Genomic DNA, 22,572 nt, shown 5'->3' with positions numbered 1-22,572 from the left:
TTTCCTTTAAGATTTATTTTTTTCCCTCAAATGCAGTTATATTTTTCCTCAGAAATGGTCTCAAGCTTAGAAAACAAATCAATTTTCTCTTTACCCAAAAGTACTTAACGATCACATGATAGGCACGTGCACTACATCGTTAAATTTTAGGCAAAAAAGTGGATGGGAACAAAAGTACTAATTTTTATAAGTTACCAGACTAAAATTGCTAATTCCATAATGAATGGAATTAAAAATAAAACGGACCTAATTTATGAGACCAAAAATGTTATTTCCTCTATTGAAATACAATCCTTTGTAATTAGATTGAAATCAGATTTAATTGTGGTCTTCGGTCTTAGTGGTTATGGCAACTGGACTGGTTTGTCAAAACCTTGGACTCGCCCCAAGTCTTGGCACCCACTGGGCTGGACCCGATAAACCCTGTTAATATTTTAAAATATATTTTTTTAAAAATAATATCATTATAACTTTATAAATATGAGAAAATAGCATCATTGAAAGATTAATATTTTCTGGGTCAAATTTATATATGCATATTTTAAGCATTAACATTAAGATTTTTATAGACCATATGTCATTGTTTTAAATTATAAATATATTAAGTGATACATAATATGTAACTATAAATAAATTATACATATTTTTCATGTATACACAAATGTATTTTATATAAGTATACATAAAATATACAAAAAAAATTAAAAAATAATTGAGGAACGGATGTTAGTTGAAACCACTAAGATCTAAACCCGCCCCATGCTTGTTTGGGACGGGTCCAAGTCTGACCTAGTCCCATTGCCATCCCTATGCAGAATTAATGTTATTAACATCTTATAAACTCTATAATTTTATTTAAACATTTCAAAATCTTATTTTTACAATACGATCTAATATCATATAAATTACAAAAGCATCTCATAAAAAGTAGGAATGTATAAGATTCTTTTAAATAAATAAATAAATAAATAAATAAAAAGCAAACTCGTTCTAATTTTGTTATATTTTAATCTTTTTGTGAATAAGAAAGTAGTGAAGAAACGAGTAATGCAACATCAACATGTCTGAGTATTAAAATTTTGCATTTCATCGCCAGATTTGTACATAATTCGGTAAGTGTAGTTGCAGTTGTCACATGGAATTGTGCTGAAATGCAAAGTGAGACTTCAACTGCTAAAGCTGGGAATTAGATAAGATGCATGAGACTTGAACACATCTTCACAAGCTGGACCCCCAAGAATTGGCAAAGGGAGCCACCTTCAACCAAAGAATCCAAATTCTAGCTACGGCACTCTGGCCCCGTCAACCGCCTCATCCCTTCAGAGACGCATGTGAGGGGGCGACATCAAGCTGTCGTCCGTAAATGTCTACAATTATTGACATGCTCACAACGGCAGACGTAACAGATAAGCATTAAGAGCAGTAGATGAGAACCGAATATTAGAAACCAAACCACACCAACAATGTTTCATGCCACTGTCTATTGCAAGATTCATTGTGATTTCTGAGTCAGATAGCTAACACAATTTGACTAAAAGCCAAAACTTGCATCAGTATGAAAACAGACGCATGTTCAGCAAGTACAATCCAGTTGAATTCATTGTTAGCATTTATAACTCTCACAATAGAGCGCTTAGCATTTCAAGGCGTCCGAAGAGGGAATGGACAAATGTGACTGTAAATCAGTACTGATTTACAACTCTAAAAGTACAAGTATAATCGTGCGAAACAGAGAGGATAGTCATGCCGGGGGAGGAGTTCAAATCACCAAGAATTAAGAAGGCAGACTTTAATGAGTGATTATATGCTGGCCCCAGCTTAAATCGCTCTAACACACAATGCAATCAGAATCAATCACCTCAGCTATCACTTCTATCCAATAAATAGGCCTACCACAGAAATGAATCCAATCATGAATTTCTTTCCGTCGGATAACGACCCAATTGCTCCATCTGCCAGCTTTCATGAGGGGCGACGTGGTCGTCGAAAGGGGTGTACTGCTGTAAATTTGAAGTGAGATGGCCCAGAAAACAATTCAGTTGCTATCTGATGATGGGATTCAAATACCAACTAGGCGAGATTAATAATTTTGATAGAATTGAGTAATCTAAAGTGGACGAACCTCCATCTTCGTCAAAAGCTCGTTGGCTGTAGGAGCTGAAAGAACTATGTGCCTTGCGCTTGGCTTTATGAAGCCTTCTTCAACACCTTTGTCAAATAACGTGAGCAAAGAGTTGTAGTAGCCATCGACGTTGAGCAAACCTACCTGTTCATCATGTAATCGTTCATATCAGAAGGAAATAATCGACTTCATGTAACCAACAGGATGAGGACTGATGCATCACCGGTTTCTTATGGATTCCAAGTTGTGCCCAAGTTATCATCTCCAACATCTCTTCCATAGTTCCATATCCACCTATGAGTTGAGAAAATTAAATGCAGAGCTATAAACTAAAGAAAAACCAGTTATCTCTGATTCTATATACACACCAGGAAGAGCAATAAATGCTTCAGCCTCTCGAGCCATTTCAGCCTTGCGCTCATGCATATCAGAAACAATTTTCACATCTCCAACAGTTTCTCCTGATATCTGTCAGTGCAACGAACATCCATATTACCTTACTTCAATCGACATAGAAACAATCTCGTTCATTAAAACTAGCACTACATCAGTAAATTCCATTACCCACCCACCCCCCACCCCTTCATTCATCCTCAAAAAGCTTAAAATGCCAATCAATAAAGTCCTCAATTGTATTTTACCATCTGCAATATTAAGATTTAAATCCAATAAACACAATCCAGATGCTTTGTCCTAAACTGTAAAACAAGATAATGATAAGCAGTTGCAAAATAAGGGAAGACATACCTCAATGGGAACCAGAGCTTTCGGAATTACTCTGCATGTTAAAGCAAATAACATCGAATCAATCCACGAAATTTACCCCAACAAGCCATTTTCAGTTCAAGAATGTATTTCAGAGACATTATGTGAAAACCCCTTACCCAAGAACATGGCAACCACCATCATAAACTCTCTGAGATATTAACCCCATCAGCCCAACACTTCCACCTCCATACACCAAGTTTATCTTCCTATTCACCTGCAAAAACCAACAAAATCACAAACTAATCCAATCCCACAATCAAAGCACTAGCTGAACCCTTGACAGAAACCACATAACCAATTCAATGAATCAAACAGAAACCATTCATGACAACACCAAGAACACATTCAAATGCTCAACCCTTAAGAAACAAAACCAAAGACCTATAATCAAAACCAAGCAAAGGGTTCGGACAAGAATCAATGTATTGACAAACTCTGTCAAACCAAGAATAAGATTCCAATCAAAGACCGACTGTTTTTTCTTCTTTTGATGCAAGAAAAACATGGGAAGAAAGATACACAAACCAGTTCATTTCCCAAGTCAATAGCAGCATCACTAAAGACCTTTCTGTGGCCCGGATGACTCCCACAGAACACACAGATTTTCTTGAATTTGCTACCGCTTCTTGAATTGCTCTCCATTCCAACTCAATCCTATAACACAAACCCAAAAATACAATCTTTACTTATATAAAGATTAATTAAATATGAAAGCTAAAGACAAACAAAAAATCACAGTTCCTCATTTACCCTACTCCTACATTTATATATATATATATAATATTAGTTACAGCGTAAGCCCATACTCGAAAGGTAGAGATGAAATAGACAAGACAAAGAGTTAAATATAAAACATTAACCAAAAACAAAAACAAAAAAAAAGGAACAGAAAAAAGAGAATCTGTGTACTTGTTGATATGATGAATAATGCAGCTGAGCCCAAGAAATCAACAAAGTTTTTAGACCTGTCTGCGGCGTATGTGTGTGTGTGGTTTGCTTAACTGGTTATTAATGATTAAAGAAAACATTAGCAGCCCACATACTCTATCGTTTGCCGGCTTTTAAAAATTTACTGTATAAGAGCAAAAGATTGAAAAACTGTATCAAAGTTTTTTGGTATACCAAAATTCTTATCTTACTTTAGAATCCTGTTAAAATCCCAACAATCATAACCAAAGTCTCCTAACAATTATCTGTTGAGGACCTTCCTAACTCAGACAATGATTCAAGCTCTTCACATATATTAAAAAGTATTTGGTATTTTTATTCAAAAAAATTAAAAAATAAGATATTAGAATTTTATAATTGCTTTTATTTACGATAAAAAAAAAAAAAAAGAAAGTTTGATGTTGATGTAGGCTGCGTGTTTATTAATAGCGAAACACCATCATCCCTGCAGCCAAAAAGAGGGGTGGAGAGAATTCCATTCATTCATTATCACCAATAAATGGAAAAAGGACAGTTTTTGATGAGTATCATTAAACAGTTGACATCTAGGCATCGCACAGCTTTCATTGTCCCACTTTTGGTCAATCTTTGCTTTTTAATTAATGAATTACATCATTTTACTATGTTTAAATTAAAGAAAGACTTGTCTTTTTTTTGGCAATCAACTTAAATTATTGAACATTAATATCATTTCTTAAAACATGATTAGTGAGATATAGTAAAAGCGTGTTGAGTGGGTCTTCATCATAATTCTTGGGACTTATGTAGCTAAGGTAAATAATAATTGATGCACTAAATTATTATTATTATTAGAATTTGGCATTAAAAAAAATACATTATTATTAGAATAAACTACTTTTTAACACCTCCTAAAATTATATAAAAGTACAGAAATATCCTCTATTTTTTGAAAAATTATAACTACACTCTGAGATTATGGTTATAATTACAACTACTTCTCTGTTTAAAAGTAAAATTTATACAAATAAATTTTTAAAAAATATTATATTAACATCCAGAATGAAGTGTGATTATAATTTTTTTTTAAAAAAAAATTGGTAATTTAATTTAATTTTAAAATATCAATATAATTTAAGCTTTTATTAGATTATTATTATTATTAAGTAAAATTGTGAGAAGCGTTGGGGTGGGACGTGTTTTTCCACTTTGGGGTGTGTTTGGTGGATCTTTATAGCCCCAAGTAAGCCATGCACCTAAAGAATATATGAGGCCCCCACTGTCCCACCTTTCCTACGTCTCTTGGGCCCCTCTTGAAAAATCATTAATGTCAGTTTACAATTATAGGGTAAAAATCTCATGGGAACGGGCGCATCTTCCTCCCACCAGCTTTAATATAATTATGCGAAAATTTTCGATAATTTAAAATATTACAATAAAACTTTTAATATTCATTTCTGCTTAGTAAAAAGATTTAATAGTTAATGACACCTCACAGTATTTATTTGTATCAGTAAAAATATTATATGAAAGCTCATATACATTCCCTATTGGTTTATTATCGATTCATTATAAGTTAAATAATTTATTTTTAAAATTAAATTATTTTCATACATTAATACATGTAAGAAGGTACACAATACATCTTCATACTTAATTATAAGGGTATTTTTGTTCAAAATAATTTTTTGTTTGATTTAATTACAATATGTATGTAAGTCAATTATGGGATAAATATAGAATTTCATTCAACTTTTTTTACGGTGTTAGAAAATTTCATAATATTTACTAATATATAGATTTATTTATTAAATAAAAATAAATTTTCAAGAATACTAAGTGTAACTTCCTATATTAAGGGAGGATGGTGTAAGTATCCCTTAAAATATAATATTACATGGAAAAAAAATCAAATTAATAATATCTATGCTATTTATTAAATATGAGAGAATTTATTTATTTTGGCTACATTAATGAGACGAAATTTTGATATATGAATATGTATAAATTGATAAGAACATTTTTGTATTTATGGTGACGCATTCAAAAAACGTACGGGTCCAATTGATATAGACTATGTTAAAAACTTGGGTCGAAACGAATATAAATCCTAAATGAGGACTTACAAAAGAGGCGTTAGCACTCCAACGCCTAAGTTAGTATTGAATTTGGGATGGAATAAAGTCAAAAAGTAAATAAATATAATTGAAATTGAGATATGGTGAATAAAATCAGTAAAAAGTGCAAGAACACATGATAATGTGCTTGTAGAGTGTTTAGATAATGTTAAAGAATATTAAAAAAAGTGTTTCGAGAGTGAGAGAGATGATTTAGAGAATAAGAGATGTATGAGAAACGTTAGAAGGTCTCATGAAGGTATTTGGAAGTGCCCTGAGCATTGAAGAGTGAACATGTATTTATAGAGGGTGTCATCTTCTGATAGGACTGTGCACGTTTCTTCTATTTCGAAGAATGTGGATGAATGTCGTTTGCATGAGCTATAATTTGATCTTATCTTCTGTTAGAAGTGCTTTTGAATTCTATCTCCGAGTTTGGGGGGACACTTCATCAGCAAGGACTCCTAACCGCTAGGGAGTCCAAGCTGCCAAGGAGTCCGGGACTTTGGGGGCACCTGCCTCGTCTGTAAGGAGTCTCAGCCGCCAGGTGGGTCCTTCTAGGGCTGATGTGGTCCAATGTGGCTGTTGACGAAATGCCATGTAGGAGAGGATTGCCATGTGTGTGGACCTTTTGAGCCGAATATTTGTTTGGCTTGATCATGGTCCGAGTAGGAGGATGCTTTCAACCTCCTCCTTTTTTCGATTTGTTTTCTAGGGCGCATCCGGCAAGGTCGCCTGCCTGTCTACTTTTTAGGAGGCATATGCCGAGGTCGTCCACCTGTCTGTTTTCTGGGAGGCACCTGCCAAGGTTGTCCGCCTGTCTGTTTTCTGTGACGCACTTGCTAAGACCACCTATAAAGTGTTTTTGGGTCTCTCATGACTTGGGCCTCTTAAAATGTCACGGACCTCTCGTTTCTTTCTTCTTTTTGAATCATAATATATACATGTATTTCAATTGAATAAATCTATGTCTGGATGATAAAATAAAAAATTAGTAATTGCTCAAATATCAAATCAAAATTAAATCAATAATGAAATAAAATATACCAGAAACATAGTAGTGATAATTGGATGAATGATGATATGTCAATTATTTATTTAATTTTTATCCTTTTTATTATTCTACATTGAGTGGATACAATTCTATTTTTGTATTTAAATGTTGACTAACGGTCAATCAATAGATGGGGTATCTTGTTGAAGTACAAAATACCTTTTCTTTTAAATGATAATTACATAATTATATAAATATTTTAAAAATAATCAGCATATCAATTCAAGTAATATATTAATATAATATTTATATATTTAATAAAATTCGAATCCATAAACTTAAAATTATTTATAAGACCTCGATTTTAATTTTTAAATTAAGATATAATTTAGAAATGCTAAAGTAGGAAACCTCAGTGGAGGTCTATGCAAATAACTCAACTAGTAGTGGTTGGCAACATGCTTTCCTTATATATTTAAAAAATTAAAAAAATACATATATAATTTGGCGATGAAAATAAATTATCAAAAATAAAAATAAAATAATTAGTTTATATTTGCAAGGAAATTAGGGGTTGATATTTAAGGGTGTATTAATATGCTAACAGTCATTCTCTCATCACTCTCCTCAATTCAAGCAATCTGTTTCGGGAACCAATTCTGGAAAATTACCCAACTCTGTAATCTCACTGAAAATCAACTAAAATTATTTAATTTCTTCCCAGAATTGTAGTTGTAATCTTTTGAATTTTTCCATTTTATTTTTCACTATGGGAAGAACAGTAGGTAAAAATATATATACATAATTTCGTTACATATATATTTGTCATTGATTTTAATCTCATGATGCATTACCTTTTCCGACATTAATTTGCTGCAGTTTCACTCCTTTGCGGCGGCTTCACCCGCAAGAAATCGTCGCCTCCCAGCGCCGTTGAAGAACACCTCAAAGCCGGAAATTCAGAGGTTGCACTAATTATACACGAAGATGCATCCAACAAACCCTGGCGATCCTCCGCCAGTGGAAGGGGGAACAGCCACACTGGGGAATTAACCGCTAAACCGCCGCCCGACGGTGATCAGAAACCGCTGCCGCCGCCTCCCGGTAGACAGCAGTACTCATCATCAGCACATCACTTGAGAACCTCGTCCTTCCACTATCACCACCGGCGGTCGAATTCCGGCGCCGCCTGGAAGTTTGTGTTCAGCATGACCGTGAACGTACGGGGGAGAAGCGGCGGCGGGGCGACGACGACGTCGCGGAAGTCATCGCGGCGGGTGGAGAAGAAGTTGAACCACGTCCACGAGGAGTCGATATGGAAGAAGACGATAATACTAGGTGAGAAATGTAGGGTTCGGGAGGAGGACGACGACGCCATTTTGTACGATGAAAATGGGAAGAGGATATCAGCTTACCGTCCCAAGAAATTTACGTCCATCTCCAGGCAGAATTCGTCTAGTGATCAGGAGTCCGCAGAAATTCTAACTCTGAATAGGTTTGATCGAACTTAAATTAATATATAATAAGTGTGATATACTTATGTAATTGGTATATAATTTTTAAAAAAAAATCAATTACATTATAAGTATATTACACTTATTTTTTGATTAATTTAACTTAACAAAACTTGATTTGAGTTGAGAAAAATCAATTGGATCCAAATGATGAAGTTTCAAGAAAATAGGTAGGAGGGATATATTATAAATTAATTCCATATTTTTTAAAATATATGTTTGGTTAATTAATTTTCTTGAATTTAATAATAGTTGTGTCATCTAAGGATAATTAAGGATTTTATACATATTTATTTAGTTTTGTATATAGTCCTTTTCGAAATAAATTTAATTTCTTAAATCGTTTCTCTTTATGGTTATTTATCTATATATGTATATAATATTTGAATTGGTACTTTAATGAAGTGCATAAACAATGAATCTTGGATCATAGGAGATACTATATAATTGTACAAATTAATTAAAAGATTGATAATGCATGTCAAGCATAAAAAATACAAACACAAAAAGAGCAAAATAATTATAATTTGTAATTTTTTAACTATTTAATTTAGACTAAAGTTATAAGCAGCTTTATACCAATTTTTATATTTTATTGATAAAATTATAAATATTAAATTATTTTTCCAATTGCTATAACTTTATTCCAATTTTTAAACGCTCTTGAGACATGAATATGTTTTGCCATTAGTTGCAGTATTTTTTACCTACTCTGAAAAACAGAAAAAAGTTGCTAATTAGATGCAATTTGCATTATAAATCAAACAGATTCATGACACAAACAAACAAACACAAAAGAGAAATAAACAAGCACAAAAGGATCATCACCATGAGACTTTCTCTTCTTACCACATTCTTGATTGTCCAAATAATCCCTATATGTTCAACCAGCAGTGCTCTCGCATCTGCAAAAATAACAGAAGAACTCGTCAACAGCAACCAGGAGCCCATCTCTTTGTCTGCACAATCTCAAACCTTTCAAGGGTAACAGACTTCTTCCCAATTCTGTTGCAGCCCTAGGCACCGGCTCCATCAACCAGGCACTGTCTCAAGGTAACGCGACGGCTGCAATGATCTGGACATTTAGAAAAGCCTGGGACTCGATCTAAACTACGGCTAAGGTACTATACGTGTTTCGTTAAGTATACGGATACGATGAAGCATCTGAAAGAAGCTAAGAAATTTGCTGTGGCTGGTAATGCCAAGTCTGTCAAGAACCACATGCTTGTTGCTGTGAACAGAGTTGATTTATGTGACGATGAAATGGTGAAGGCTTGGAGCAGTGAAGCAAGGTCCCTCCTGGAGGCTAATAGCAAGCTCAAAGATATCTGCAGTATCATTGTGGCAATCTGTAATAAAGTGAATACCTGAAATGAAGTCACTGATGTTAATTACTTTGTGATTTTGGTTTCATTATTTTCAAACTCGCCACATTACATTTCATAACTCTAAAAAAGAAAAAAAAAATATAATTTTGGTCCAATTTCTTAGGTGGAGTAACAATTTTAGTCCAAATCCAATTCAAATAGAAAGTGTAGTTTTTCATGTGTTTTTTATGCTTTCTATTGACACTTTAATCTTTTTAGAAAGGATTATAGTGCACAGTTGCCACACTTTTGTTAAAATCAGAACAATAATTGCAGTAGAAACATTAAAAAAACATTACATGTAGTATATCCAAGTACCACACTGGTCATTATAATCAAAACAAAGGTTTTTCTCGATTAAAAAACCTGCAACTAGTCTAATATATTACATACATTCTCATATACGTTATAACATCTCATTCTTTCTCCATCTGCCTAGACACACTTGTACAAATTGGAATAATCATCAGTGCCCTTCTACAAATTGGAGGGTCCTTACAAAAAAAAATCTGACAACCACCCGTCTACAACAAATACAAGAAATCAAAAGAATTGAACATCTTAATAATATGTTGCTGAAACTGTGGAGAAAAAAAAAATTAAAGGAAAGTACATTATATTCTCTACAAACATGGAATCCTCCCCAAGTTCAAATCAGTCCATGAGGTTCGAAAAACAATAGCAATCCATAGAGTCGGTGACACTTGACATCTTCGAAATTTTGTCCAAATTCATAGGCAATTTTCTCTTCAGTCAAGAGCGATGAATTCGGGGATAAATATAGAGGCCCACATGAGTCTCTTTTCCCTCCAGTAAATAGTGATATGACTAGGAAGGTGAGCTGGCAGGGGTGGCGTGGTTCTTTTAAACACGTCACTCTTGCCATGTAAGCACCAATGGGAGGAAAAAAACCCACAAAAACTAATTCATCGGAATTTGGAGAAATTTTCAAATTTAGGTGGTCACGTGCGCATCATGTATGCGATTCCAACGAAATTCGTTTTGACCAAAACATTACACCGACCCTAAGAAATTGGACCAAAATTATATTTTTTTCCTCTAAAAAATTTGCAATTTCAGTTACAAGCTTAGTTATGTTAGATTTATAAGGAAATAAACTTGATTCTCAAAATTTGTGGGACGTAAATTATAATTTTTGAATTAGACTCCTCTTATCACTGATAGTTAAAACACTAGAAGAAAATTTACTATTACCTATTTTATTGACTATGGATTAAAACTGTAATAAATAATTATTATTAGTTATAGTTAAACACAAGTAGATGACAAATTTAGATTATCCATCATGAAAATTATTTTTACTAAGATTATGATCCATAACAAATATTTTTGCCATAACTTTTTAATCATGACAAATATTAAAATATTGCTTTTTACTAATATGGATTTATTTCTTGATTTTTATTATGATTAAAGAGTATGCTTATTCGTTTTTTCACAACACATAGGTATTCATTTTAATAAAATTTGTATTGATATTACTTTATGAAGTTTTGAGAATCTATATTTTATTATTAAGTAAGAGCACAACTTTAATATCTCACTTTCTTATTACTATGCTAATTTATATATTTTTCTATAATTTATTTATTAACTTGTCAATTTCCCACTCATTTAAACCCCTAAATTTTCTATTCTTCTTAATTTCCACTAACTTAAAATTTTTATAATTTTTTTAATTTCAATTAACATGTATTTTTAAAAGTATAAATTGTTTTTTTTTAATTTAATTATGTACACTCTTTTAAGTGTGACAGCATACTGGTTATAATTAATTTTATTAATGTGCTGAAATTCTTTCCTTTTTTGTGTGTGTGAAGGTTATTACAAATAGTTTGATCATTAATAAAATTGGTTATCAAAATCCAAAAACTTTGGGAGTTGGGATCATGTTTCTCTTGTTTAGCCGGTTTCTAAGGACCGGATCTCCAAGGCTGTGTCTCTTTCACCCTTCTTTTTTCTAGCTTTTTGCTGAAAAAGAGAAACCTTCTGTCAAATAAAGCAGGCGATACCTTCCAAGAAACGAGGAAATAGAAATATATTTTCTAGAAAAGCCTCCCCTCTCACCCCTTTGAAGTTGAGACCGGAGAGGCTTTTCTTGAGTTTAAGACCCAGAACAGTTTTATCAAAAAAAGAAAACGCACAGAATAGTTAATTTCACAGAGGGTTACAGGTTGGGTTTTGGTATAATTGCTATTGGGTTCTTTAGATTTGGCCGTCTTGTCATCTGGGCAACATTCGATTTGCAAGATTTTGACATAGGTGGTTGATTCGGTGGCAAAGATTTAAATTTTTAGTTGACGGGCTTCTGATTATTGGATCTTTGTGCTCTGTTTCTTGGAAAAGATATTGGCTTTGATTTGAATCACCTTCTGGATGTATGGTGGTTGTGTTTGAATTGTGAAGGCGTTGGTTTTTGTTCTTATTCTTGTCACGTATTTGATGTATCTTGTTTTTACTGAAGAGGAGGATTGGCTTGTGAACATAGAGTGTGTTCTCAGGCCATTGGTTCTGCCTATTGAGCAGAAAGTCTTCAGCTTCTCTATCCCAAGAGATAGATGGGATAAGGAGTTTTACCAATTACACGGTGGATAAGGAGTTTCTGTTGCATATTGGGAAAAAGAGCAAAAGGTGAAGTTTTGACAATTGAATTGGAGAGCAGAAGGATTTGAGAACATGGGTTCTTCACAAGGATCTACCCTGTCATCAAATGCGACTGGATTTGCAGATGGATCTTCTGCTCATACAGATGTCAAGTATATTGACACTGTTCCTGTATATGTTAAGGAGTTGATTGCCGGAGGTGCTGCTGGTGCCTTTGCTAAAACCACAGTTGCTCCGCTAGAACGAATTAAAATACTTCTGCAGGTGAATGCCACAAACTGTTCTTTCTTGTCTACTTGATGGCAGTGGAATATGGTTTATTTAGCTTTTCTTTACAGGTTTATGCATATTGCGCTACGGTCCTCCCAGTACCTCTAAAAGATGATTTGAATTTTGATGTTGGGATAGAAACTTTGCATTGTTGGATGTGCTAACCTTATATTTGTGTATAATTGAGGTCGAGTTTCATGTGGATGCATTAGATGCCACGCACGATAATGTGATGAAATATAGAGGACAAGGAGTTGTATGTGGAGACATTTGTTAATTGGTTGTGAGTAATTAGACGTTTCTAATCTTGTCCCTTTGTTGGTTTTCTAGACCAGGACAGACTTTCATTCTGTAGGAATCTATCACTCGCTGAAGAAGATACTTAAGCATGAAGGTGTAGCAGGATTTTATAAGTAAGTTTTAAACCATCAGTTTTAGATCATTTTTTCTTTTAGAATTTTCCAGAATACCAATATGGATTATAATTTTTGATGATCCAGAGGAAATGGAGCTAGCGTGATACGTATTGTTCCGTATGCAGCATTACATTTCATGACCTATGAGCGATACCGTCTGTGGATTTTGGATAACTACTCTGCCTTGGGGACAGGGCCTGTTGTTGATCTTTTAGCTGGTTCTGCTGCTGGTGGAACTGCAGTTTTATGTACATATCCATTAGATTTGGCTCGCACCAAACTTGCTTACCAGGTACTTGGTCATTTGAATCTTTGTCAGAAGTCATGGGAGCTACAGTAAATGCAATTCTTAAAACTGACGGATTTAGCTGGACATGCTGCTAGCTGTAATAATTTCTTTTGTCCATATGAAATTTTCAACTCTTTTCTTGCTTTCCATGTAAAAAATGATTTATGTGAAATAAGAACCAGTCAAAATGCAATATGGGATGAGACTAGATATTTCTTTTTCTTTGATTAATGTTCGGACATGTGTCTGAAAAAGGTACTTCGGTGCAGTTAGGAGAGTCACATGTGAGATTTATGTGTTTCTGTAGTCCATTACTTCGATAGTTGAGAGGAAATTCTACCTAAACAAAGCTTCCTGGACTAAAATAATTATTCATTTGATCTGTGTTGAATGGTTAACATGATATTTTACACTTCCTAATCTGCTTGGCGGATTTTTAGATTGTAGAAGCAAGAGGACCTGTCCAGCATGGGACGACACAGTTCAATGCCAGTCCAGCTTACAGCGGAATTAGAAATGTGATGGAGAGTGTCTACAGAGAAGGGGGAGTACGTGCACTCTATCGAGGCATAGGTACAAGCACATCCACATTCATTTAATTAATACTTTTCATACGAACAATACCTCTCATGCCTCCCATTTTCTTGTTAACCCATTAATCACACTCATATCCCATCAGGATGTGGTAAAGTTACAATTATACACAAACACAGTAATGTGTATTTTGTATCGGATTTCTCTAGGGAAAACCAGAGAAAATCTTTTTGAAGCTTAAACTAATTATTTCTGTTACACATGACATTTATTTAACTTCTTTGTTCAATTATAATTAGACTTTGCAAATGTCTTAATCAAAATTATGCTTGGTGCAGGTCCAACACTAATTGGTATTCTTCCATATGCTGGCCTGAAGTTTTATGTTTACGAAGAACTAAAAAGCCACGTCCCTGAAGAACACCAGAAGTCCATTTTGATGCGACTATCCTGTGGAGCTCTGGCAGGTTTATTTGGACAGACTTTCACGTATCCATTAGATGTTGTAAGAAGGCAGATGCAGGTAATGTAGTTATCCTGTATGTCTCAGTAGTATTGTTGATTCAATCTATAGCAATGAATATTACTGTTTATTAGTTGAATGTAATCGTTGAAGTAGTATTTCAAAAAGCAGTAGATGAGTACATTGCTCAGAGATCTTGCTGAAGCAATTTAGGCTATCATTTTTCAGATAGTAATTGTAAGCTATTTCAGGTTGAGCATCTGCAACCTTCGTCACAAGGTGGTGTGAGGTACAGAAGCACCTTGGACGGGCTCGGTTCCATCGTCCGCAATCAAGGTTGGAGGCAATTGTTTGCCGGCCTAAGCATTAACTATATTAAGGTAATTATCTTCTTCCAATCATACGACTGTCCTCCTTTTGGGTTCTTGCCTTTTCTATTCCAATACCAAGCTGGTTCACAATTCTTGAAACTAAATGTTCGGTTTAGTTCTCATTGCTAAGTAAACCACAATGAATATGAACTCTCAATTTAGCCTCACGCGTAGATTCAGTACAAGCTTATGAAATACTGCAGAATTTTGCTGTTCCTTTGGATCTGCGGTTGTAACAGAGATGTTCGACCTTTCTTGCAGATTGTCCCATCAGTTGCAATTGGTTTCACGGCATACGACATGATGAAGAACTGGCTGCACATTCCTCCACGGCAGAAATCCAAAGCTACATCTGCTGCATAAGTTTGCAGTTGGATTACCTGATTCAGCTGTCAGTGTTCTGTGACAACATATTAGAAAATTCTAATACTTCTTAAAGCTTAAACTAAGGTGGATAGTGTACCAAATTCTGACATGAAATTTGTGTTAAGTAGAAGAGTCAGTATGGCAGTTATACCATAAATTCATAGTATGACTAAGCGACACGAAATATTCTTTTTTTAAATTTTTCTTTTGTGATAAAAAAAGAACCGGCAAACTCTATCGTAGAATAGTTATAATGAAATGCATAAAAAGAACTGAAGTAACTGTTTGCCTACAAATACAACACCAGTACATAATTCACTCTTGAGTTCTATCTCCAGCAATTACACCACGAAAATCTCCATAGAAATTTTCTTCTACCATTGTCAGTTTCTTGAATCTTGACCATGGAACAGGAATTCGATTAGAGCTACCGTCTCTTTTTTAACAAATTTTCCTTTGTCTTCCCTTGTCCACATGCAAAAACCAACACCTGGAAACGAGGAATTTTTCAAATGTAAACAGTTATATAATGGAAGTCGTCCAGTTGCATTGTGCTGTATCCGGGACGATAGGGGATTGTTTCCACTGTTGCTGAAAAGCTGGACCATTTCCTCTTGGTATCCTCAGAGCTGTTTGTTAGCTTATTCCATCTGCAAAAAGGCACAAGAAAAGAAGAACAAGACTATGAAATCCACACGCACAACATTGAATTCAGACCTAAATACAAATTGAATTTTCCTTAAAAGGATACAATACAGTAACATCTGCAATTCTTGTGATCAAACTAACCTCAGATTCCCAGACATGGATAATAACAAGAAACATTGCTGTACATATACTTAATATACAGCGCATTAGAAACTTCATCTGCTTCAATTAAAGAAACCCCAACTGGTCTACAAGATCTTGTAAATCCTCACCCGTCCACTCTGATGTTTTGGCTACCAATTCTTCCACTTCCACATCATCCGACAGGTGCTCAGCCGCCAACACTTCCTCCGTGTCATCACCACCTATTAGATCATCATTCAGGAACTTCTCCCATATCTCCTCAGTCGTCGGATTCAAACCAGCATCGTTACTAGAAGGCACCATCTCTGCCGCAGAACCCTTCACATCGCTGCTCGATTCATCATCCAGTGCAGCAGAAAACAGTGTCTTCACCTCCAAGTCAATATCATCAAGCTCATTTGGATCAGCTGAAGGCCCACTACCACCTGCTGCAATAGTCACTACTTCTTGAAAGTTCTCAACACTTGGACTCATAGTGAGCCTTCTCTTATGGCCTATTTCAATATGTTGCTTATCCTCCCTCTGTGCATATTTATCAACGTATTGCTGAACGAATAAAGGGCTTTTGAAGGCTTTAGCAAGAAAGCTCATAATGTGTTGCTGCTTCTTCTCCGTGTTGCGAATCCGGTCTTCAATTGCCACAATTCTTTCCCTCGAGCTCTGCTGCTGTTGTTTGAGCTTCACTATCTCTGCCATTAACAAATTCCGGTCACGTTTCAGTCTTTCGAGCTCTTCTTCCATCCCATACTGCCCTATCTCTACACAAGAACCACCTCCACTTTGCTGAGTAATGCCCTGCATCACATTTCTCCTTCTCTTGATGGTCTTCAAGAGGTGCTTTTGCCCTCCCAGAAACCCCTCATTGGCAAATTCCCATCTGTCTGGATCAACTTTTCTGAAACCCTGCATGTTTTCACATTTTAGTACTGTTGTGAAACTCAAATCTGTGTTTGCTTCAGGTGGTTACCATCAGAAACAGAGTAAACAGCCTACAGAAGTCTCTTCCAGAAACAGCTAACAATGCCAGAACCACCATTACTGCAAGCATAGGAGCTGATCAGATGCATAAAAATTACAAGATTTTGGATAAAACAAAGGATAAAAAAACTTGATTAAGACCCCCCAACCCCCGAATTAACAACTCTAACAGAGAACAGCCAGTTTGATTTTTAGCGTTTTATATCAATCAGAGCCTGATTGCATAAGCAATCAACTCTAATCTACGGGGAAAAAGAAAAGGACTCATTTAAGCAGATAATAAACAGCAAATCATGATGAAATTACAGGAACAAAGCCAATAAATGAAGAAAAACACGGAAGGAAAAAAAATGTGATGACTGGTTCTTGAAAATACTTACATATGTGTTCAGCTGCCGAATGAAGCTGGAGAAGTTGCTGTGCTTGAAGTATCTGGGAAGCAGAGTGGTGGAGAACTTGTGAGAATCCCAAACAATGAAGCTGTTCTTGCCTCTGCTCCACGAGATCACCGAATCAGTTGAAGGGTCCTCCACCATTTCATAAGTCTTGATCAAGAATGGAGGCGGTCCCACTTCATGCAACCCCTCCATCGGCAGTGGGGAAGAAGATGAAGACGACAATGACGCAACCGCACCACCACCATAGCCTGCGGCGGCGCACTCCTCTTCTACTTTCACCTTCACACCCTCCATTTCCCCTCAAAAGATCAAAACTTTCTTGAAATTCGCAGCTTTATTTGGAAGTGGGATTTATGCTTGAACCTGAAGCAAGTGTTTCTTGCATACTATGTCAGAAAAACGGTGGCAGACAAGAGTGTAATGAGCATATATGGGTATGGAAAAGAAAGTTCTAGAGACTGAGAGTGTGGCACTTTTTTTGGATATTTCCTTAAGGTTCCAGCTTTTGCAGCAAATATCCACAGGTTCTTGTGGGGTCAGCTTCAGCCCTCAGCATGGGTGTAGAAACCAGGTGGTGGGCTCTCATAATTTTGGTGACAAAATTCCAGAAACTTCAACAGGCTTAGTGGGTTGATTAGAAACTTCTTGAGATTAAGAGAAGATTAATTAAGTGTAAAAGCTTCCACTTGTGGGCTAACTTAGCAACTTTTTTTCTTATATGACTTATAATTATATTAAAAAACCATTTACTTCTAATTTAAATTAAATATAAAAATATCATCAATATAGATCATATTATATCAGTATAATATAATTTTTATTTTGACAAAGGGATTATTCTTCTACTTTAACCGTAATAAATTTATCTATTTTAATAATTATTAATTATTGATATTTGATATTAATTATTAGTAAATAAATAATAATTATAGTTATTAGTTATTGGAATTGTATATAATTGTAATTGATTTAACATAAAAGAAAGTGAATGTTTAAATCATTATTCAGTAATTTAAAAGTGTAAAAAGAGCTGAAAATCACATCTTGGGCCATAATCTAGTGAAATGAAACTGGATTTGTTGAATAAGGCCCACAATGTTGCTAGCCCAATTCACACAGACTCCGGTTTTTGGTCATACGTAGCATTATTTGATTTACGAAATTCTCTTCTTATTTCTTCTTTGTCTTTCCTTTTTCTTTTGATGATGCAAAGAAAGAGGGAAATAATTAATTATTTTTTATTAGATTCCTAATTATACCATTTTTTTCAAATTTATTTATTAAAAAATAACAGAAAAAATTCGTGTGATGCATGCAAAAACAACAAGGGTCCAATGAGCTCGGACTATTGTTTAGGATTTGGGCCCAAGATAGTACGATCCTAAAAAAGATACCTACAAAACAATACGTTAGCACTCTGACGCACAAGTTAGTATTGGGTTTTAAATAAAATAAAATGAGAAAATTAATAAGTGTAATAAGATATTGAGATATGATATGGCGATTGACTAGCAAGCCTGTTGTACGCCATATGGAGATTGCCAAAGTGTGTGGGCCTTTGGGCTGGTCATCCTTGTTGAGTCGAGTCTAGGGTGCATCCCTTGGGCCTTAATCCTCTGTCCAGGGTTAGTAGGCCTCCTAGGCTATTGGGAAAAACATATTGGGCGGCCCCAAGTCTTGTTGTTCTTCTTGGACTCGGCCTCTTTAGGCCATGTGCATCATCATAGATTGTGTCATTGTGATAGTCAAGTAATCAAATATCCTCATTCAATTGAAATCAAAATCATATATCTTTAAAAAAAACTTAAAAGTGTAATTATATATACAACCCTCTGACCTATAGGTTGTTTATACAAATTATTCATAATTTTAAATAATTATACATACATCCACCAAAAAATCAATATTATTTACACAAATCACCCTTATGTTTTAGAAAATTATACACCCACCTTCACAAAAATGTCAACATCATTACACAAACTACCCTTATTTTTTTACTGTCAAAAGTGATTTCTATAACTATGCAAAATAAATGAGTGGTTTTCGTAAACAAACCATAGATCAGAGGGTATAAATATATTTCTTATTATTATTTAAAATTAAAATTTCAACTTGACATTTGTACTAATCGTCCATTGATTACATAATTATATCACGGATCAAGATAATACTAGTAATTTTTTAAATAATGACAGATTTTGTAATTGCATCAAGTTTCAGACAAACTCAATTTCACTTACCGTTCAAAGGTATATAATTATACGATATAGTAGGATGATATTAGCAATTTTTTAAACAATAATAGAATATTTATAATTATATTAAATTTTAGAAAAGATCAATTTGATTAATTTTTTAATTAATTATTTGGATCATATTTAGTCACATCAAATAAATTATATGACAAATGATAATTTTATCGAGACTAGTTGTTGCTGCAAGCAGTTTTTGCGAGCATATAAAAAAGTTAAAGTGTGAGATGAAAAAAAATATAAAAAAACACAATATAGTGAGGTTATGAAAAAAAAAATGCATATGAGGAAAAAAATGTGGGCTAAAAAAAGAAAAAGAGAAAAAGCTATAAGCTGGAGGAAATTAAAATTAAAAAAAAAAAAAAAAAGGTATGAGAGGATGCAAAGATGAGGCAGAGTGAGTGCCCATGCACGCCTTAAAAGCTGTACAATATGTCATCTGATGCTTCTCATCCCATCATCATCATCATCATGATGTGGTTGATGAGATAGATATATATATAGATATGATGCATGTAATGAGGCGACATTGTACGACTTTGAAATCACATCACTCATCTTCATTTTGCCCAATCTCTTGCAGTTTACGACCAAAACAAAACTCCAGACTCCACTACTCTACGTCACCCATGTGCCTCTCCCTCTCCCTCTCCCTCTCCTTCAATAATAGTTTAAGACCCAATGCTACACATTACCCCCTTGTCCCTGCCTTCTTCTGTCGCTGCGCTCCATCTCCTCGTCCCCCTTCCTTCTTCCCCATAATTTATCTCATCATTCAAATAACACATACTAATGATGAGTACACACATACCACCCATGCAAAAGAACCAAAACGCCCTTCATCAAGGGCATTATAGTCATTTTGCGATTAGGATCCGCGTGTTTTGTAGCAGGCGGGTCGCAGTTGACCCGACCCGGATCGCACAGACTGACCGAAGACCCGAATGATGACAACCGTTCGATCAGAACACGCACCGACAAAATAAGGCCACGTGGCCCAATACTTGACGTACAACTGTGTTCTATAAATAGACCCCGATGCACCATAAATGAGGTAACTGTTACGCATTAATTGAGACCGAACTTCTGGATCACACATATTTCTCTCGATCAACCTAACTTGAGCGTCGGAGGGTCATTGTCGGGGACGTGCCCGACGAGCTCACGGTTCGTGTTTTATTCTCAGGGGACCCAAAATCTGGTTCGGAAGGGTTAATCCATCTACGGTGAGATCGTCACAAGAGATCGAACAATTCGACCCAAATCACATACCACAAAGTAACGGAACCTATATATATATAACATAATTATTGAAATTTACTCAATTTAAAAAATAAAAAAAGGGTACATATATATGTGAGCATGACGAGAGGTTCCAATTATTTTTGCTTAAAAAAGAAAAAAGGAGAATTGTAATGTGTTGGTAGCTTTATCCAGAAGCAGAGACTTTAAGACAGTAAAGCGACTTTCAACAAGACGTACAAGATATGAAACTGCAGATGCGTGCATTAAATGCTTGCTACATCTTTTTTCATACATCATTTTTGGCACTATATACACTTTCTTCCTTTTTTAATTTATTACTCACCTTTTAATTAATGTTAAATATTTTTTTATTAAAGATGAATATATATTTTCTAATTAATATGTGAAGATATATAACGATAATTTGATAAAAAGATTTGTTTGACTTACAATAAATCAACAAAAAATTAATCGCAGTCAAATATGACTTGTTTATCATTTTTTTTAAAGTGAATTTTGATTAGTGAATAGATCTATTTGTTAGACAAAGACAAACATAAAAAGTGCTAGATATATTTTTTCAAATTACAGAGAATTTACATATAATTCTACCAAATTTCAAGGAATGCAGTGTAATTATCCCATATTTTTTTATATGTTAGCCTCATAAGTACACAATATTTACCCGCATATAATTGGTGATACATACAATTATTTTTTAAAAAAAAAACTTTGATTTATGGTTAAAAATAAATAGAGTGATTAATATGGTGAAAATAGAGGATAAATATGATAGTATATTGGTGATTACAAAATAAAGTGAACCATTTGAAAAAAAAAATAATGAATTATGTTGATACAAATATTAAAGGTATAATTGATAGGATTAAAGACAATTTTCGTCCATTAATTTCAGGCCATTTTTGTTTTAGTCCCTTAAATTATTAGGGTTCCATTTTGGTCCCATAAAACTGAAAAAATCTCAATTTTGGTACAAATTTGGTCTGAAAGTTGAATCACTCGCCGGAAAAAGTCACATGCCGGCATGTGACTTTTTAAATTGGGACTGGCATTGTGATTCGCTGAAAATAAAAGGCTTAAAGGCAATTTTCGTCCCTTAACTTCAGGTCATTCTCGTTTTAGTCCTCTAATTTCAGGCCATGTCTTCACCACATCATCTTTTTCAACCAATCACAATGCAAGCCCCAATTTAAAAAGTCACATGCCCGTCATGTGACTTTTTCCGGCGAGTGACTCAACTTTCCGATCAAATTTGTGCCAAAATTGAGATTTTTTCAGTTTTATGGGACCAAAATTGAACCCTAGTAACTTAGGGGACTAAAACGAGAATGACCCGAAGTTAGGGGACGAAAATTACCTTTAAACCTAATTGATATTTTAAAATTCTTCCGTGGTGTCACAAACAATCAGATATGAGTGAAAAATGTCTTTCTTTTTTATATCACTATACATACAATTTATATATCCTTAAACTCAAAATTGGGGAGTTTAATATTTTGAATTCATTATTATTTATTAAAAGAGTAAAAATGATGAGTTATGTTGGTGATTTAGGGATATTTGTAATGATATATTAGAGACCTTCAAGATTGAAAGAGACCTTTATATACTCTAAAATCATCATAGAGGACTCCTCAAGGGATCTCTATAAATAATGTGTTCGAAAACCTTACTAGAGAATTTTACATTTACAACTTTTTCAGGAAATTTTCAAAGAAAAATATACGTCATTTCTTCCTTTTTATCGAATCGATCATACCA

At 34.4% G+C, this 22,572-nt stretch overlaps 4 protein-coding genes across 7 annotated transcripts; 2 read left to right on the top strand and 2 right to left on the bottom strand.

The window, feature by feature from the left end:
- Positions 1–1,440: 1,440 nt before the first annotated feature.
- Positions 1,441–3,941, bottom strand: LOC105177763 (cytokinin riboside 5'-monophosphate phosphoribohydrolase LOG8). The gene is made up of 8 exons (XM_011101122.3): positions 3,800–3,941; positions 3,416–3,544; positions 3,007–3,104; positions 2,870–2,900; positions 2,491–2,590; positions 2,346–2,416; positions 2,123–2,266; positions 1,441–2,000 (listed from the first exon to the last, which is right to left on the bottom strand). Exons 2-8 carry the CDS (start codon positions 3,530–3,532, stop codon positions 1,911–1,913), a joined length of 651 nt encoding a protein of 216 aa, XP_011099424.2. The 5' UTR covers positions 3,533–3,544; positions 3,800–3,941; the 3' UTR covers positions 1,441–1,910.
- Positions 3,942–7,527: 3,586 nt separating this feature from the next.
- Positions 7,528–9,913, top strand: LOC105177619 (uncharacterized). The gene is made up of 3 exons (XM_011100871.3): positions 7,528–7,692; positions 7,787–8,402; positions 9,316–9,913. Exons 1-3 carry the CDS (start codon positions 7,677–7,679, stop codon positions 9,407–9,409), a joined length of 726 nt encoding a protein of 241 aa, XP_011099173.2. The 5' UTR covers positions 7,528–7,676; the 3' UTR covers positions 9,410–9,913.
- Positions 9,914–11,701: 1,788 nt separating this feature from the next.
- On the top strand, positions 11,702–15,321 carry LOC105177446 (mitochondrial carrier protein CoAc1). Its single transcript, XM_011100647.3, has 7 exons — positions 11,702–12,677; positions 13,014–13,096; positions 13,184–13,391; positions 13,829–13,961; positions 14,261–14,445; positions 14,637–14,765; positions 15,018–15,321. Exons 1-7 carry the CDS (start codon positions 12,486–12,488, stop codon positions 15,117–15,119), a joined length of 1,032 nt encoding a protein of 343 aa, XP_011098949.2. The 5' UTR covers positions 11,702–12,485; the 3' UTR covers positions 15,120–15,321.
- A 38-nt stretch (positions 15,322–15,359) lies between these two features.
- Positions 15,360–17,781, bottom strand: HSFA2 (heat shock transcription factor A2). Of its 4 annotated transcripts, XR_016066730.1 has the most exons (4): positions 17,273–17,413; positions 16,882–16,952; positions 15,912–16,817; positions 15,360–15,772 (listed from the first exon to the last, which is right to left on the bottom strand). XR_016066730.1 is itself a non-coding variant. In XM_020693816.2 (3 exons), the coding sequence occupies exons 1-3, from the start codon at positions 17,582–17,584 to the stop codon at positions 15,759–15,761; spliced, it is 1,101 nt and encodes a 366-aa protein (XP_020549475.2). In that variant the 5' UTR covers positions 17,585–17,781; the 3' UTR covers positions 15,360–15,758. The 4 variants fall into 4 exon arrangements, 2 of the variants coding, with proteins under 2 accessions (XP_020549475.2, XP_088739541.1); XR_002287088.2 differs by lacking the exon at positions 16,882–16,952 and having other exon boundaries at positions 17,273–17,778; XM_020693816.2 differs by lacking the exon at positions 16,882–16,952 and having other exon boundaries at positions 16,043–16,817; positions 17,273–17,781.
- Positions 17,782–22,572: the final 4,791 nt, after the last annotated feature.

Source organism: Sesamum indicum, linkage group LG1 (assembly GCF_026168435.1).
Source record: "Sesamum indicum cultivar Baizhima isolate 11 linkage group LG1, ASM2616843v1, whole genome shotgun sequence".
In the NCBI taxonomy this organism is placed as follows: Eukaryota; Viridiplantae; Streptophyta; class Magnoliopsida; order Lamiales; family Pedaliaceae; genus Sesamum; species Sesamum indicum.
Note: the sequence above shows the minus strand (reverse complement) of the source record. Positions and strands in the feature narration are given on the sequence as shown.

Coding starts and splice junctions, on each gene's coding strand:
- HSFA2 (XM_088883415.1), bottom strand. CDS start 17,584: ATGGAGGGTGTGAAGGTGAAAGTAGAAGAGGAGTGCGCCGCCGCAGGC. Junction 16,818..17,272: donor TTCGGCAGCTGAACACATAT/GTAAGTATTTTC, acceptor GAAAACATGCAG/GGTTTCAGAAAAGTTGATCC.
- LOC105177763 (XM_011101122.3), bottom strand. CDS start 3,532: ATGGAGAGCAATTCAAGAAGCGGTAGCAAATTCAAGAAAATCTGTGTG. Junction 3,105..3,415: donor TTGACTTGGGAAATGAACTG/GTTTGTGTATCT, acceptor TGGTTTTTGCAG/GTGAATAGGAAGATAAACTT. Junction 2,591..2,869: donor AAGCTCTGGTTCCCATTGAG/GTATGTCTTCCC, acceptor TTGCACTGACAG/ATATCAGGAGAAACTGTTGG.
- LOC105177446 (XM_011100647.3), top strand. CDS start 12,486: ATGGGTTCTTCACAAGGATCTACCCTGTCATCAAATGCGACTGGATTT. Junction 13,392..13,828: donor GCACCAAACTTGCTTACCAG/GTACTTGGTCAT, acceptor GCGGATTTTTAG/ATTGTAGAAGCAAGAGGACC. Junction 13,962..14,260: donor TGCACTCTATCGAGGCATAG/GTACAAGCACAT, acceptor TGCTTGGTGCAG/GTCCAACACTAATTGGTATT.
- LOC105177619 (XM_011100871.3), top strand. Junction 8,403..9,315: donor GAAATTCTAACTCTGAATAG/GTTTGATCGAAC, acceptor TTCAACCAGCAG/TGCTCTCGCATCTGCAAAAA.